This window comes from Brienomyrus brachyistius, chromosome 18, assembly GCF_023856365.1.
Source record: "Brienomyrus brachyistius isolate T26 chromosome 18, BBRACH_0.4, whole genome shotgun sequence".
Classification (NCBI taxonomy): Eukaryota; Metazoa; Chordata; class Actinopteri; order Osteoglossiformes; family Mormyridae; genus Brienomyrus; species Brienomyrus brachyistius.
Window position 1 is genome coordinate 4,022,501 of NC_064550.1, and position 17,325 is coordinate 4,039,825.

Below are 17,325 nucleotides of genomic sequence, written 5' to 3' on the forward strand. Positions count from 1 at the left end.
TACAACATGCTGGAGTAGCTGCAGCCTTGGCCTAAAAATCTCATAATCAGGCACGAAATGTAAAATGTGCTTCTGTTGCATTTCCACAGCCTAAAATTAATTTTGCCAGTGCAGCTTAGCCACTAACCAGCTGGTTAATTTTCCCACCTAAAAGTAAAGAACTAAAATCCCTGGACCATCTTCCATTAATCAGTGCAACTGATTTTCGCTTCATATTCTTCACCTGGCACATCACCACAATAGCATTCTGTCATTCTTTTAATATTCCAAAATAATTAAAAAATTCACCACAAGCATCCACATCAGTGCACACTGCAGCCATCCTGACATTCAGAGGCGTTTCTCTTAAATGTAAAACTGCAAATGGGAACTTATAACTGAAAGCAGAACCATACCATCAATTCTAAAGTTTGACATGATACACACATAAGGTTACATTTTTAAAAAAAAGAGGCACTGAGAAAACCGGGACACTATACATTAAAATCAGCGACAACTGATAACTTTTGTCTTTACTTCAAAATAATTGCAAATATATTTCTGGGAAAAAGGCATCATGTACGGTTTAAGTATTAAGATACAGGCTGAAGTAATGCAGTACACTATTAGCCTTTATATTCCACCCAAAACCCAATATTCCTCTCCCCCCCCATCATATTCAGAACACTAAAAAGGATTCCCCCCCCCCATCATATTCAGAAGACTAAAGAGGGTTCCCTCCTAAAAAAAAATCTTTTCACCACCCATTTTCCTCCATTTTTAATTTTATAACAAACTTTGTTGGTATAGCCAATGTATCAGGCTAAAAGCAGTATCATAAGTTTCAAAAACAGTGGAAAGAAAGTTCACTTTTCCAAGAATCATCTTCATTGTATTCATTGTATGTACGAATACAGGGGTTGCCAGCAACTGCATAATGGTTCGCGTAAATCTTACGGCCTGTAATTGCTGTTGACCACAAATTAATCCATTTAAACAAGAAAAATTTACAGCACTGAATTTTCATTATAAATAACTGGAAATTTTCTGCCCGATGGGTTACAGATTATATGAGACTGAATATTTTCATAAATTGCAAGCATGGTTATTATGTATTTTGACCAGATGAAAACAGTTATCACAGCAAAATAATATGACTGGGGTAATATTCAAATAATATGAATTAAATTAAACAACTCCAATAACAATGCCAGTCTACAGAAGTCCATCCATCTTACAACCACTTGTCCTTCTCATCCCTGCAAAGCAGCCTGGGGCTTAAATCCCAGTCAACACAGGGCACAAGGCTGGGGTTCACCTTAGACTGGATGCCGGTGAAATGTATGGCACATTCACACACTAACTTTACAAAAATCTATTTATTGAAATACTGACCTAAAGACAACTAGCAGCTCAAACAGTCTGTACAATACTGGCAACTAAACTGGGACCTTTCAACCCCCAAGTTACCGTAATGAAGCATCCTAATTTTTCATACCATTCAGCTCTTCATTTATGCGGTCATGCCAAATACGTAGGATTACAAGAGCTAAATAGTATGCAACTAATATCATACACAATACATTACGGACAATTCACGACACTGGTCACTGATTCTGTTATACTGATGCATTTAATCGGAACTGTCGCGGCCACTTGTACACGGTTAGATCACAGCTAGACTGCCGTCGTGTCTATTAGCCCAAACCACAGTGAAGTATCTGGTTAAACTATCCAACGATCGTGATTAAAACTACTAGCAATGCAAACCTCACCAAATGCTACTAGACTTATCCAGCATTTTCCATCGTCGATTATATTAATACCGGACAACAGTCGATGTCACCATTTTTTTCCCCCAACCATGCTCGAAGAAACGAGCTATTCGGTGGGTGAGCTTCGACCCTCACCCCCAAAACGGGGCTGAAGCGGCCAGCGGCCAGCGACCATACCATCCAAGCGGCGCGACCTCACCACTTACCTATGTGGGTGTCCTGTCCGTGGGGTCCGGGCACTTGCACGCTGATCTGCCTTTCGGGCTGAGGAATGCATCGAAGGCAGAAGGAGTGGAGGCACGGGAGGAGTTTGGGTTCACAGTCGCGATTCTGAAGACTTTGTTTACAGACAGCACACGTATCTAGAAGGTTTACTGGAGTGTTGGGGGGTGCTGCTAGAGCTTGTGGGGAGGGCGACATCTCTGTAGTAGGAGCCGGGGAGATCCCGGCAGTACTGGTGGTCTCTCCTGTAGCCGGGGGCTCATTAGTTTCGGCATTAGCGGTCCCCGTTGGACTACTGCTACTACTGCCATCCCCTCCTGCCCCTGCGCTGCCGCTCCCGCTGCCGCTACCGTCGCCGCCGCCTGCGCTAGTGGGTGTCGGCACCTGAGACGTATTCCCCTGTGAGTGTCCATCCTCTTCGTCCTTCGTATTTGGTTCTATAACTATGACTGCATCGTGCTCTTTCGCCGATGAGTCTCCACTGTCTTCTCTCTGCGGCGCTGGCTCCATGGCAGCGGGACTCTCTATATCCCCTACGCCTTTGTTATCCGCCATCTTCCTTCCTCTTTGAACCGTTTGACGCTCCACGTACCAGTAAAACCCGACGGGACTGACGTGGCGACGTCACGCCAGGCTCCCTTAAAGGCACCATCACGCCTTGTGTTGGGAAGTTCGGTTTAATTTACAAAACCCATCCTATCGAACTGTTCGTTTAAATGAATCGAACGTTCAATTCAAAGCAGTGGTGGATCGTTCAGGTCCATAAAGTAAAAATCCACACCATGATTTTGTTTCAACCAAACAGTTGAGCCCTCCAGAACTGTGATTCTTTATACGCAACTTGTTGGTTGAAACAGTATCTTGATCTGGATTTTTTACTTTTTGGACCTGATCTATCCACTCGATAAAAATCGGGTGAGGGGGCACCACATGCTACTGCACTTTGTTCATTTACTTTTATTGAAATTAAATGTTTATTAAAATCTTTTTTGTTTTCATTAATCCCAGAGTGTGGTGAATGTATATGAAGACACTTCAGGTCTAAGTAAAATGAAAAACGACCACTTGAGCATTATTTAACTTTTTAAATATACACAGATCATTAAAACATATCATTAAATCTACCTGATGAATATTGTGTTGGTCTACCTCATGCAATCAAAACAGTTCTGCCCCATAGAGGCATGGACTCCTCAAGGACTTTGAAGGTGATCTGTGGTATCTGTCACCAAGACGTTAGCAGCAGATCCTTAATGTCCTGTAAGTTGCGAAGTGAGGCCAACATGGATCAGATTGGTTTGTCCAGCAAGTCCCACAGATGCTCAATCGGATTGAGATCTGGGGTATTTGGAGGCCAACTCAACACCTTGAAGTGTTTTTCATGCTTCTCAAACTATTGTTGAATATTTTTTGCAGTGTGACAAGATGGATTATCCTGCTGAATGAGGCCACCGCTATCGGGTAATATCATTGGCATGAAGGGGTGTACTTAGTCTGCAACAATGTTTAAATTGGTGGTTCTTATCAAATTAACATTCACATGAATGCCAGGACCCAAGGTTTCCCAGCAGAACATTACCCAGAGCATCACACTGCCTCCACCAACATGCCTTCTTTCCATAGTGCATCCTGGTGCCACCTCTTCCCCCGGAAAATGACACTCGTGCACCTGACCTTCCACATGATGTAACAGAAAACGTGACTCATCAAATCAGGCCACCTTCTTCCATTGCTCTGTGCTCCAGTTCTGATGCTTGCATGCCCATTGAAGGTGCTTTTGGCAATGGACAGGGGTCAACATGGGTGTTCTGACCAGTCTATGACTACACAGCAAACTGCAGTGCAATTTGTCTCCTGACAACTTTTTCAGAAATTTCTTGTAGGATAGCTCCACTGTTGGGATTAGTCCAGATGGGCTAGCCTTTCCTTACCACACATATCAATAAGCCTTGAACGTCTATGATCCTGTTGCCAGTTCACCAGTTGGCCTTCCTTGGACCACTTTTGGTATGTACTGACTACTGCATATTGGAAACACCCCACAAGAACTGCACATTAATTTCAAGCACTGACTGTTATCTTGACAGGTGCTAATGTAACACAATCAAATAAAGTTATTCGCTTCACCTGTCAGTGGTTTTAATGTTATAATCAGTGTAAATGAACAGCTAGCCTCTAATGTGATAAAAGCACATTTTTTGTTGGCAAATTTGAAAATGTCTAAAAATGTTTTAATTAAAAATGCCACCACGCTACAACCATGTATCACATCTTTCGTTTATTAACATGCAGAACACACATTTTTTAGACTTTATATATATTTATATTGGGTCTAAATATATTGGGTTAATAGAGTCTAAATCCTCAGAAAATGGTATTTACTAGGGCTTGGAATATGCACATTTACTAGCGTTTCTTTTTTAACTCATAACTCTAGTAGACTTTCAGTACAATCAGAATCACTAATTTTGTGAATCTCACTAGACCAACTTGCCAATAAATGGTGTTTTGATCTGGTCTATTTCATTCAAACCCGACATGCCACTGAATGAGTTGCTAAACGAATCAGAACAAGTCTTTTAGGTGAACTAAATCAAACTGAGCCTCCCCACCCCCCCAAAAAAAAGGTAATTTCAGCCATTACTAATGCTGATTGCTGAACTACTCGGTAGTGACGTCCGATTCATGACTCGTGATTTTGAAACGTTGACTCTGGTTGAACAACAGAATCAGTAACTGAATAAACAAGTGAGAAATTAGACACAGCCACCATTCAGCCAGGCATGCACTCAGAACAAACACAACCAAATGTGGAGGATTACTGAAGGCAACGTGGCTGCAGGCAGTTTACGAGAAGTAAAGCGAATTTTAAAAGGTTGCCGTGTGCTATTTGTGTGTTGTCAAATATTTTAAGATTTTTGGAATCTAAAGAACAAATAGTAGGTCAAAAAGCAAAATAGTTTTTATTGTTTATATACAGAGTTAAAAATTGCCTATAACTGCAGAACTTACAGTGTTTTTCAATGTTTTCCCACAAACTCAGCACATACTGTTGTAAAAAAAAAAAAAAAAAAAAGAAAGAAAATGTCAATGCACAATTACTGGCTAGACTTTTTAGGTCTTCCTAGAAGATGCATTTTGCAATTTTATCTTATCCACATTTCTACCTATGAGGGTAATTTGCACAAGTAAGAATGAAAGCTTAATTTATCAGGTATGTTGGTGAAAATATTTCAGGTGGTTCTTCATATGCAGATCTAAGACGATACTGGAACACTTTCTTCTTCAGCCACTGTAGTGCAAACACACTACGTTTGCAGTTACCAAGGTAGGTCGTTAAGCAAATAATTCTACTGAACATGACCCTTAGCCTATATTGCAGAAAATCAAGAAAAAAATGCATCTTATCACCAGGTATCCAGATCCTGATTTCTAATCTTAAATCTCATTTCCACTTTTCTAAGGATTGAGTCTAGAAATCTTGCCGAATGTTCTCTTTGTTTTCGTCCCCCTGCTGCTGTCGTAGCTGCCCGACTTCATTCTCCAACTGGACGATGGCACGCTCGATCTCATAGTTCTTACTCACAAGGGACACCCAGCTGTGTAGTCAAACAAAGAGATAAAGGGACCACACCAGCACACCTACACACAATTCTAAATTCTAATTCTAGTCTGTCCTTCCACTAACACTGCAATTCATCTACAACAAGCATACTAACTAAATCAGTTGTGCCAACATGCCGAATTGGAACAATAATAAATTACAGCAATAACAACAATAATAAACAGTACATACTTGGACTCCAGCTCTCTCAGCTTTGCACCTCCAGCTAACTGGTCATTCTTCCGCAACCAGTTAAGGTCTTGAATCTGCTTTCTGAAGAGAAGGGTAAAAAACACTTTAAAACCAAACCATCCCACAATCTTTCTACCCTACTGTATTCCTGAATATATTCCACATGTAGCATGCATAAGCAAAACCAACCTAAATTTCTGAAGCTCCTTCTGTGCTTGTTCAATCATGGAGGCCAAATTGCTGTTAACACACAACACAGATTCAAACACAGGAGCACATATCACAACCTTTCAAACATTATCATGTGAATCACATTTTGCTCAGGTAACATTGATAAGCTTATCACATTTTTTTTAGTAAACGCGAAATCCAATTTCTTGCAACACATTTTCACCACAAATTAAGGAGGACAGAATAATACAATGAATGACCAATAGAAGACTGGCCCTGTACCAAGGTCTCCAGCCCACCCCCACCCCACACGCCCCCATCCCTCTCCCATCCAGACAGCCTCACTCATTGTAAGCCTTCCAGCCATTGGTGCCATAGTGGGCCATCAGCTCCAGGTTCTCAATGCGTACGGCTTGGTGCTCTAACTGGGCCATGGAGTTGTTCACACACTCCTGCCAGGCAGCAATGTCATTCTTCTGGCCGGATGTCGGGGCAGGGAGCTCATACCTATGGAGAGATGCATTAAAAAAAAACCCAAATACAAACATTCAATAGTCCCTTCTAAGAAAGAGATGGAAAATAATTATTGCATAACCCCTTGCAGAAGACCCAGTATTGGGAAGTGAAGATCAATCCCATAACTGCTAGGAAAACAAGCAGATAAACAATGTGTGCATCTCATATCGGTTCCAAGCACCGAAATACAAGACCTCAAAAACGTCAAGCAAAGGTACCTCTTCATACTCAACAGCTCCAGTGGCTGCCTGGAAGCAAGCCTCTCGAACTCATTCCGCATGATCTCTGTCTGGAGATATATTAGACATCCATGGTTACTTTGTCGCTATTAATTTGCTCAGTAAGCAGCAGCAGTATATTTAAAATAGCACAGCACAACATAAGGCCTTGTTTATTACCAATTTACAAGACTGGGGGTTTTTGATCCTTATTTATGCTACCATACATAATAAAGTAAAGTAAACTACTTTATTATTATTATTATTATTACACCTAGGCAAGTTCAAGGGCCCATTTCTTACCTATCAAACAAAAATCACTTTTTTCCCCCTTTTTTAACAACTTCCAGTCATGTACCAGTAACAAAAGTTCCAGTATCTAAACAGCCAACCCAACTTTTTTAGTACTTTGGGGTGGTACTTGAAACGCTTTCTTTGTCGTTTGGTTATGCAAATGGATAATAACAATGGATGGGTGGATGAAGAGATAAAACAGAATGGCATCACAAGAAACTATTTTGTATAATATTCTAGGACAGCATGATACCGCAAAGCTTCACAGTATCACAACGTGATTTTTGTTTAAATAAATACTGGAATATTTATAAAGCAAATAAAGGAACAATCATTAAAATTGTAAAACTTGCTAAATTTCTCCTATGACAGTGAAAATATTACAGCGAAACAAAGTCCCTGCACTATAATGGCTGTACAGAACTGAAGCCAAGCAATGGCTTGATTTTTAATCTGACTAGGGATTTGCTAATCGCATGTGCATAACATACGATGTTGATATTAATACAGCACATCATCCAGCCCGATAATATACTACATTTTTTTAATTCAGTAGAAAATACCCCGCCTCATGTAGTAATGTCCTGGCACCAGTTTTGACGGCAGTTAATGTAAACACCTTTCTTGAAGTACCAAAAGTACTGTAAAGTACCTGGTGTGGTGGAAAAGCACCCTTAGTGTCAGGTTAGTCTATCCTGATCCCAATGCCCCAATGCAGTGATGGGGACACTGTGCCATAGAAATGCTGCCATCCCTCGGATGAGACGTAAAACCGAGGTCTTCACTCTCTGAGGTCATAAAACATCCCTGGGCATCTTTTGAAAGACGGTGGGTGATACCCTGATGCCCTGGCTAAATTGCCCACAGTGGCCCTTTCAAATCTGACCTCCTAATTATCTCCTACATCTAAGTTTCTCCTGCCTCTTCACCACCTTAGTTACTGTGTGGTGAGCGCATTGGCACAGGATGACTGCTGTCGCATCATCCAGGTGGGTGATGCACAGTTTTGGTGGTCGAAGTGGCTCCCCATTAGTTTATTGTAAAGTACCGTGAATGTCTAGAGACACGCCATGTAACATTCATTCATAGATTCATAGACTGTGAAACATTATTATAAAGACCTCAAAAGCAGTCAAGTCAGGCGTTGGCAAGTAACTCAAGTAGTTCTTCGTTGGTCGGTATCTGCGCGTCTCCTCTTCCACTAAAGCTGCAGCCTGGATTTAAAAAGAGCAGCATTTCACTTGACATTTCCAACACACACAAATAGACACTACGGATGTAACATTACTGGGTTCTTCGTTCTTTAACTGGTCATGATTGTTATTAAAAAACATAGGGAGCGAAATAAACATTTAAAAATGGTAAATTGTTTGTTAGGGATCAGTGCGGTTCGGCAATGCGAAGTTAAATTCGTTTCAACAAACATGCTTTGTTCTTAGCGTATGTTAGAACTGCTTCAAGCCTTTTTTTTTTTACAAACTCATACTTTTACTGTATCCCCTTGACACTATCTTTAAAACATTATACTCACCGCTTCCCTAACACCAGCAGCATCATATCCCTGATCAAAATACGGCAAGGCATCCACGAATACTTCACCAGCTACAGATGTCGTCCCCGCCATTTTTGCTCTTCAGACGGAACCAAATCATCTGCGGTCGCGCGATGTTTGAACGTCACTACCGTAAGAACTCTAGTAATGTATCCCCTACGGACAGGTTAACCTGCGGTGTCTCTATCTCAAAATATTAAAGAGGTTGGGCAAATAGATGGATGGATGAGTCTTGATCATTATCAAAATTACATAATGTAGAACAAATGGGAGCATAAATTCAAATACTGTTAATGAACATTGTTATTCAAGAGATTTTATTTTACTGTCAGTCGATTAATATACATCCAGGATGAAACATCATCTCCCTCGGCCCCAGAGCGTTGTATTTAAATATTTAATAAGCAATATATTACGTCATAGTAACAATTAAACAATAACTAGACAATATACTTAACTTAAGCTGTGGTAGGGATAATTCTAGCCCCTGACATGTTTTCTACTCTGTACCAGGCACAGGTGATATTCTTGTTAATACATTCTACAAATATTATATGTGTAATATGAAGAAACAAAGTAAGTGGATCATTAAAGCCATTTACGTAACTGAGCTGGACTAGAGAAAGTATGAAATCATCGGGGAAAATGGTATCAGTGAAGCTTTTTGCAAAGAAGTGTTTCAGGTCATTTTCTGATCCTTCACATCTGATTCTGATGTTTCATATGGTGACTGGATTCATGGTTCACAGTTTATTAAATGACTTATTCAAGACCTTTTTTTTTACAACCCCGATGTATAAGCACTGCCTCACAGGGTAATTCTAGCCCTCTCAAAGTTAACGTTGAGGTATTGTTATTTAGCTGTTATCGAAATGAATTTAACAAGTTAAACAAAAACACATCAGTGTAATGTTTCAATTAATTGTACATTTGTGCAGAATGTCATGTCCCTCGTGCAAATGCAGCACAATCAGGGCAATTAATTCAACATACCTGTCCCATGTGATGTTTAAACCTGCTCACCCTTGCACTCAGTGTGAGGTATTGTTTGCTATGAGACTTACTGAGCCGTTCTCTGCTGCCTTTAGGCTTGCTGTCTCTTTTCCAGCCTGCATAGTTCCAGCCCATCCTGACCTCCACTTCCCTCGGATTCCCCCTGTGTACTCACCTCCAGTGTCTCGTGTGCTCGCAGGATTGATCTCCCCGGCTCTCGACTCTCTTGGGCCAGTGACCCTTACATTGACTCCAGTTTGTTGAAGCTCTATCTGCCTGTGCCCTTATTCAATAAAGTCCCCATCTTTAGCATATTTAGTCTTCAATTCTCTTTCTGTTATACAGAATAAGTAATTGACGGATATTATTGTTCATATTTTTCAGGTTCAGCATGCCCCCTGAGTTCAGTCTAACAGAGCCAACAAATGGTCTTTTTTCATGGTCTTATTATGTACTCTCTTTCCAGTGTTAGTGAAATTTTTTGGGAAACCAAAATGTCCCAAACTGCTAATTTAAGTGACGTGGAAAGGTTTTTGAGTTCTTGCTTTGCCGTTATGACTGACTGTTACCAGCACTATCCAGGGGCATCGTAAAGAGAGGGACCCTGAGTGATAGAGACACTAAGATATATGCAGCATAAATGGATTGGTTTGTATTGGGGGGTCCAATACGATATACATTCATGGTGCCCAAAATCTCCAGCAGCCCCCCTTGCAATGCCAGGTTCTTGGGGATTGGAGGCCCAACAGAGGAGCGGACAAAAGTTAGAAGCGAAAGACGGGAGATGTGGTCAGACGTAGAAGCCGAGGTCTAAAAGCCAATAGATCAGTTCTGATGGTGCAAATAAAGGCAGGTACTTGTACAGATATGAGAAAGTGGAGAGACACACTCACACTGAGAGAGACCAAGGATCACGCAGGGATCGGGAATTGTATGCAGATGAGAGAATATGTAAGCAAATGCAAACACTTGGAAAAGAACAGGGAGACACTCAAGTACTCAGTAAATGCTCACTAAGAAAATTCGTTGTGGTGAGTAGGGGGAATTGACCGAGTTATAAGTTTGGGGTAATTAACGAAACATAAATGAATGGAAAGTGTTAAAGCTCAGGCAAGCTGGATCGGGAGAGGGGAGTGTGGCTGTTGTTGCGGAAGTGACAGACCGAAATTGTGCCCTAAGACCACTTAATGTTTCACTTTTCTGCATGCCGTTATGGTTCAAGATGTAAATTTCATCATCCGGTTGTCTGGTGGATGATACGCGTCCGTATGTGTCAGCTGCATATGCGCAAGGAAATTGACTAAGTATTTCCAGTAGGGGGCAGTACTGACTTTCATAGAGCAGAGGTCAACAAAGAAAATGTAGAAGAAGAATAGTTGCTGTAGTTGTGGTTATTGTCTGTCCCCCTATTCAGAGGCTGCATCCTTCAAGAGGCGTGGTCTACTTTGCCTTTATGACTGCATCCTTTGAAGGTCAAACCAAAAGCACTGTGAAATTGGATGGTGTGGTCTACAGATAATTTCCTTTTTGTGTCGCCAGCAGTTACCGGCCTTGCATTTACCTCACAAAGTGCTGCTCTTGTCATCTCTCTGGGACACACCCATTATACCTGACAGTCAAGAAAGGCTTTTAAGGACTTAAAAAATGGAGCTAGAAATTGTGATTTTATTTATATGTTTCTTTATTTTGATGTGTCACTGCCAGTGCTGGTGCCTCAGGCTGAGAAACTACCATGGCCAGAAAAAAGGCTGGTTATGCTGTGTAATGTTAACATTTCCTAGTTAGCAACTGCTACCTATTGTAGTTTATATGGTATTCAAGGTACTTATATGGTATTCGAGGTACTTGTACTTTACTTGAGTATATCCATTTTATGCAACTTTATACTTCTACCTGCTACATCTTAAGAGGTAAATATAGCACCACCAGGGACCCCCTGCTCAGCTGCACAAAAGAACACACATTTAGGATTTATTATATTTTATATTATTTTATTCCCTCTCTCTCTCTTTCTCTTAGCTGGTGCCGGCTGGCTGTCCTCCTCCACCTAGTCATCCATTGCTGAAATTTACCCTGGTGTGTCTCAGGGATGGAAGCAATTAGGATGAGGGTGGAGGGGGGGGCAGGGGGGAGTGTGGTGATGCCACAAGGGGTTTCCCACTCACTATCTCTCCTAACCCTGGATGTTTGCAGTCCTAAGGCAGGGGAAACCGTTTTCAGCATAAGTACCTTTATTAACTGTCACAATTAAAACTGCTATAATTTCAATTTTAAATCACATGTACATACTTAGATTTTTTTTTATTCTCCCATCTCTTTTTGCCTGCTGGGGACTCACCTTCCCCAGCAGGCCCATTTTCTCCAGAATTATCCTAGTCACAGAAAGGAGACAAGATAAAAGAGAAACACATTGTGTTAATGCAGGGGTGCAAATTTAGGAAGACAGGAAAAGATCACATAGCATGCCCCAGAAATCACACCACCAAAGGACTGGACACGGCAAGATGCATAGAAATGAGAGTGAATGAGTATCACATCACATGACCTGGCTATCTGATCTAAACACAACAGAGATGGTTTTGGAGGAGTTTGACCAGATAGTGAAGGAAAAGTAGCCAATGAGAGCTCAGCATATATGTAGGAACTCCTTTAGGACAGCTGGAAAAGCATCCCAGGAGGCCACCTCATGAAACTGGTGCAGAGGAGACAGTAGGGTCACCCAGTGCCTGGAGAAATTGGGATTAAGGGCCTTTATCAAGGGCCCAATGGTGGGATTACTCTGCCCACCCAGGGATTTGAACCAGCAACCATCTGAGTCCCAACCCAAGGAGCTGCCTCCCCAATCAAAAATAATGTTTAATCATTTTTTGGTCAGTGCATAATTCCGTATGTTATAGTTTTGTTGTTTATAGTTTTGATGTCATTATAATTATTCTAAAATTCAGAAATTAGTACAAATAAACCTTTCCATGGGTAAGTGTGTCCAAACCTTTTACTGGTGCTATGCTTGAATACCCTATTTTGGGTTGGAAAGAAGGTGACAGTCAAAACAGAACAAAAAAGGTGTATTGCCCCATCTACTGGTTGATTTACTATTACATGCTTTGCATAGGATGAGGGCTACTTTAAATGTAAATTTAAGTATAAATTGGTAAAATGCAGACATTACAAATGGGCTATTGTTCCTTTACCTTCCGCCTATACTGGCCGATTGTTTAGCCCCAATAAGCCGATGACCATTCTCCCCCCTCAGTTGGGCAGTATGCTACTTGCTCTCTAAAACAAAACAAAATGAAGGTTTTGCTTCACCACACCAAACAAAAACAGCTTAAAGGCAAAAAAAAACATGTTCAGATTAGCTGTGTAACAATCCCAGCATTTGTACTGGTCTTTGAACGTGATATTCAACTGTCTAAAGACCAGGAATGGGAACAAGTCACTCTTTGGTGAGTCCGAGTCAAGTCTCAAGTCAAAACATTGCAAGTCTAAATCAAGTCATTTGCCCTCAAGTCCAAGTCGAGTCCAAGTCTTTCCATCATTTGCTGTCAAATCACAAGTCATCAAATTTACCAATGTCAATCTTTTTTTACTTATAGTGATTTAAACCTGCTGTAGCAAAAACCCACCACAGTACACTGTAGGTTATGTCCTACATAGGCAGAAATGGTTGAAACGAGACTGTTCATTCTGCAGTACATTGCTCAGGGTACCTCACTGGTCAAGGATTTGAACCAGTAATATTTCAATTACAAGTGTGCTTCTCTAATACATAAATGTAAATTATTATATCAATATTTTTATTATCATTGTATTGGCCAGGTTTGCACTTCTTCAAACATCTGTCATATGGCAATAACACATCTACCCATCCATCCATCCTTTATGTACCCGCTTGTCCTATACATTATACAAGGATTGCAGGGAGTCTGGAACCTATTCTGGATGCAAGATGGAATTATTTTATATTTTACTGAAAATCATAATGACTGAAAATACATATAAGTAAACTGAAAGAAATACTTAATAGTATTTTTAAGATTATATGTAGCATTAAACAGACTAGGCTGTCGTAACAGCAATGTTATTCATTTAATGCAAACACAGAGACATAATTCTCAGATTGCTCAAAGCAAGAGAAGCATTTCAATGTTTCTGTACGTATGCAAATGGAAAATAAAGCATGTTTGTTTTTGTTTGGATCAAGAACGATCAATAGAAGCTCATAGCAACAATCCCGTGCACAGAGGACACTGGCTAGACCAGTTACATAGATGGGACCAGCAATCACCGAAACTGGAAATACACTGAGACATAATCTGTTAATAATAAAGAGGAAGACTGGGGGCGTGGCAGCGATGTGGAGTGCAGCCTCACAAATAAATCAGCAGGTGGTATATGTGCAATTAATATTGTTATAGACACTAAGAACTTAAAGTTTACATTGCATTTCAGATCAAATATACCATTGTTTCATTCAGAAAACAATAGTCATGTTCAGTTGATTGTAGTGTGGGAAATTAAATATAATAAACATCAGAATAAAAAACAACCAATCTTCTCCTCTCATTTTCCAATAGCTCTTGGATCATGGCAACAATTGCCACTCCTAAAATATTTTGATAGGAAACCATGGTAATGACAGTGACAAGAGTTTCTGTTTCCGCCGGAGAAAGGGAAGTTTGTCCCAAAGCCTGCTGCTGTATTAATGAAGGGAACTCCATTGAGCTGTGAGTGTGATTACAAAGAGTGCACTCTGTGCAGTGGGAGTGGGAAGGATCTAATCTGGAAAAGGCCTTGACACCTCCACTCTTTTTGGTGCCATTTTGTTTTTGGGACTGGAATGTGTGACGTGATAGGCCGTTGTCAGAATGCCACTTTATATCCTGACCACCAACTGACCCCGTCCCCGGCCCCCCAACACCTGATGCTCATCAATCATTTTGACACAAACCTCATAGTGTCATCGCTCATAACCTCAATGTACTAAAAGTAATGTTGAAATTTAAAAAAGAAATATATAGTTAACGTAAAGCATGGTGAACAAATACAGAAGCAATATCTAGATCCAGTTGGCAACTTCTCATGTCAGGTTTAATGTCCGATCGATTTATTTTCTTTTTCAATTCAGTTCAACAACTGTTGAAATCCCAAGCTCATGACTGTAAGTTGTTGGGAATGGTAACAGAAGCGTCAGAGCCACGTCATACAGCAAGCCCAGCATATTATAAACAAAAACTTTATTCACAATATAATATGGATTTACAAAATGGTATTAACAATATTAAGTGCAACGGTTGAATCACACTCATGCATCAAAACAAACAGCAGAACCACTAGATCACATCACAGGCTATTGCAGAGTAGCAAACTGACCACCTTGTTCTAAATGTGACATCATTTAATGCTTGGTGCATGAATGTAAAACACTGTAGAAATTGGCACCAGCGGAAAAAAAAGAGCTGGACCACAATAATTCAGACTTCTGTAAAATACTATATTCTTTCCTTTGTCCTAAACAGCTTTACGAAAGATGACTATGTCAGCCTACAGACCAAGCAGATGCTCATAGACCACCAATGGTCCAAGGACCACCTTCAGGACCACTGGACTAACCTAACTGCATGTCTTCGAACTACCTAAGAAAACTGAAGTATTCAGATGAAATCTGTGTGGACAGGGAGAAAATGCAAATGCTACACAGACGCAGACCACGGGGTTGAAGCCCTCAAAACACTGAGCCACTGTGCTTCCCAACCTGCAGATACAATTGTATTTTTTTTTTATTACAAAGTGTTTGTGCTTTATCAGTTTTGAGGCATGTACATATTAAGACAATGTTGCAAAATTTAACTGAGGCTAGCAGCTTAAAGGCATAAAGAGTGACATAAAATAAAAGTCAAATGCGTTTTCAGCGCTGTTTGTAGCCTGAGAATACATGCATTGCAGACAGGGACATGCTCCTCCCAACACAAAAAAATACCAGTTTATCTGTACTTTGAGATGACATAGAAAAGAAATCCTGCCAGCATGTTTCACCTCTTCTTTCTGCTCACTTAAATCTGGACCAATGCTGAATGGATTTATGAGGGGTATGTGCAAAGTCCTGCCTTTCTCATATCAGCAGGTGTCAGTCACAGCTTCCCCCTAAGCTCAGGGCGAGTCATACAGGGCAGGTCTGGCTGAGCTCAGGCTGCACCTGAGAAACTGTATCACATGCTGGGAATTGGAAGTGCAGGCCTGTTCAGTCAGTCTCTTCACCAAATCACCAATCTACTTCTTCTGCAAAAACTTCATCTTATTCCCTGAAAAAAGAACCAAGCAAAATTAACCAAATATAGTTTCTGCTGCAAGTAAGGAATGATGTGTGAGGAAAGATGGGCTCACTTACCCAGTCCCTTGATGAACTTGTTCACTCCAGTGGGCTCAGGCGGTGGGTTTGAGTTCAGATGTTCCACAGCCCTCAGCTCAAATAGTCCTGTAAGAGAAAGAAGGGATAGTCATCCACAAACACCTACTCTGACCAAACCCACTGTGCCCTACTACACAAAATGGAGCCATTCTTCTGCAGAAACACCAAATATTTCTTTCTGGTAATAATATGCTAAACATCTGTGGCTTTATTAATAGCTTCTTATTAACACATTTAATAAATTACGTATTATGTAAGACAATGTCCATTTTGTCCAAAAAGATATTCGGAACTTGAACTAAACTGATATCACACACTAATCACAGCCGGACTGATGTCTGATGCAATAAGTTTGTCTTCTCTTCTACAGTACACCAAGGAATTCCCTAAGAAAATTCCTGGCTGTAAAAGTCTCCAGGTCTCACCCTTCACACCGCCCTTGCGCAGTTCCCGGTCCTGGATGAAGCCAGCAAACATCTGTGTTTCCATGAAGAGCTGCAGAAACTGGCGGGCTCCCCGTGAGGGGTGCGACTTGCGGAAAGCATCACGCTGCAGTTCCCTCGCCCCACCGGCAGCCTCGCTCATGTGTGATTTGTAGTGGCCCACCAGTTCCACAAAGAAGTGCACAAATGCTTCTGATATGAGTGAGTTCAGGCTCTGCTCTTCATCTGAGTGCCATAGTCATAGTGGCAAGAGACAAGGAGGAGACAAAAACAAATACAACTAATATTACAAAGGGCAAAATCAGTCTGCTGCTATTTGGCTTGAAAATTTGCTTGTGTACCTTCCATCTCTTCCACATTAATTATTTTCATAGTCGTTACGCAATGTCAAGTGCTTGTAATGTACTGGCTGCCTTGCTTGTATGTCACTTTCGACAAAAGCTTCTGCTGAAATTAAAGCAAATAAGTGTTTTACCCACTGGTGATAATTACTAGGGGTGTAACAGTACACAATACGCATGGTTCGGTACAAACCTCGGTATTGAGGTCACAGTATGATGCAATTTCAGTACAGCCAGGAATTTGTTTTGAAATTATGTATAATTCAAACTGCAAACATAATTTGGAAGATTGATAAATCAAAGGCAATGCATCTGTTGACAGGTTTGAATAACAGGAGACACGTTTCTGCACATTGTAAAAAGACACTCACAGGGCACTTTATTAGGTACTCTTGCTAGTACTGAGTTGGATCCCCTTTTGCCCCCAGAACTGCCTTAATTCTTCATGGCACACATTTTACATGGTGCTCAAGCATTCCTTAAAGACACTGGTCCATGATGACAAGTCCCCCACACTTACACAAACATTCCACAGAAAATCATCACATGTGCTACAATTGCAGATTTATTGCTTGCACCTTCGTTGATGTGAACCTCCTGTTCCATCACATCTCAC

General features: G+C 40.8%; 3 protein-coding genes across 5 annotated transcripts in view; all 3 read right to left on the reverse strand.

Annotated features, from left to right (window-relative positions):
* trim33 (tripartite motif containing 33) overlaps window positions 1-2,573 on the reverse strand; it is a 48,312-nt gene extending 45,739 nt beyond the window's left edge. Inside the window, exon 1 of one of the 2 annotated variants that reach the window (XM_048982720.1) lies at window positions 1,961-2,573. In XM_048982720.1, coding sequence (XP_048838677.1) covers window positions 1,961-2,531 — 571 coding nt within the window. In that variant the 5' untranslated portion in view covers window positions 2,532-2,573. The remainder of the gene's footprint in view (window positions 1-1,960) is intronic. The other variant, XM_048982719.1, reaches the window with a different exon arrangement.
* A 2,347-nt stretch (window positions 2,574-4,920) lies between these two features.
* bcas2 (BCAS2 pre-mRNA processing factor) lies at window positions 4,921-8,653 on the reverse strand. Its single transcript, XM_048982739.1, has 7 exons — window positions 8,503-8,653; window positions 8,093-8,185; window positions 6,678-6,748; window positions 6,289-6,450; window positions 5,962-6,012; window positions 5,773-5,853; window positions 4,921-5,575 (listed from the first exon to the last, which is right to left on the reverse strand). Exons 1-7 carry the CDS (start codon window positions 8,593-8,595, stop codon window positions 5,449-5,451), a joined length of 678 nt encoding a protein of 225 aa, XP_048838696.1. The 5' UTR covers window positions 8,596-8,653; the 3' UTR covers window positions 4,921-5,448.
* A 6,083-nt stretch (window positions 8,654-14,736) lies between these two features.
* Window positions 14,737-17,325, reverse strand: part of dennd2c (DENN/MADD domain containing 2C) — a 30,439-nt gene continuing 27,850 nt past the window's right edge. For both annotated transcript variants that reach the window (XM_048982721.1, XM_048982722.1), the window contains exons 17-19: window positions 16,351-16,593; window positions 15,905-15,991; window positions 14,737-15,818 (exon numbers count right to left, since the gene is read on the reverse strand). In XM_048982721.1, the coding sequence (XP_048838678.1) occupies window positions 15,787-15,818; window positions 15,905-15,991; window positions 16,351-16,593 (362 nt within the window). In that variant the 3' untranslated portion in view covers window positions 14,737-15,786. The remainder of the gene's footprint in view (window positions 15,819-15,904; window positions 15,992-16,350; window positions 16,594-17,325) is intronic.

Excerpts from the sequence above, each read along its gene's own strand:
- bcas2 (XM_048982739.1), bottom strand. The coding sequence starts at position 8,595 with ATGGCGGGGACGACATCTGTAGCTGGTGAAGTATTCGTGGATGCCTTG. Across the intron at positions 6,013-6,288 it reads GGCTGGAAGGCTTACAATGA|CAATTTGGCCTCCATGATTG; the intron begins GTGAGGCTGTCT and ends GTGTGTTAACAG. Across the intron at positions 5,854-5,961 it reads AAGGAGCTTCAGAAATTTAG|AAAGCAGATTCAAGACCTTA; the intron begins GTTGGTTTTGCT and ends CCTTCTCTTCAG.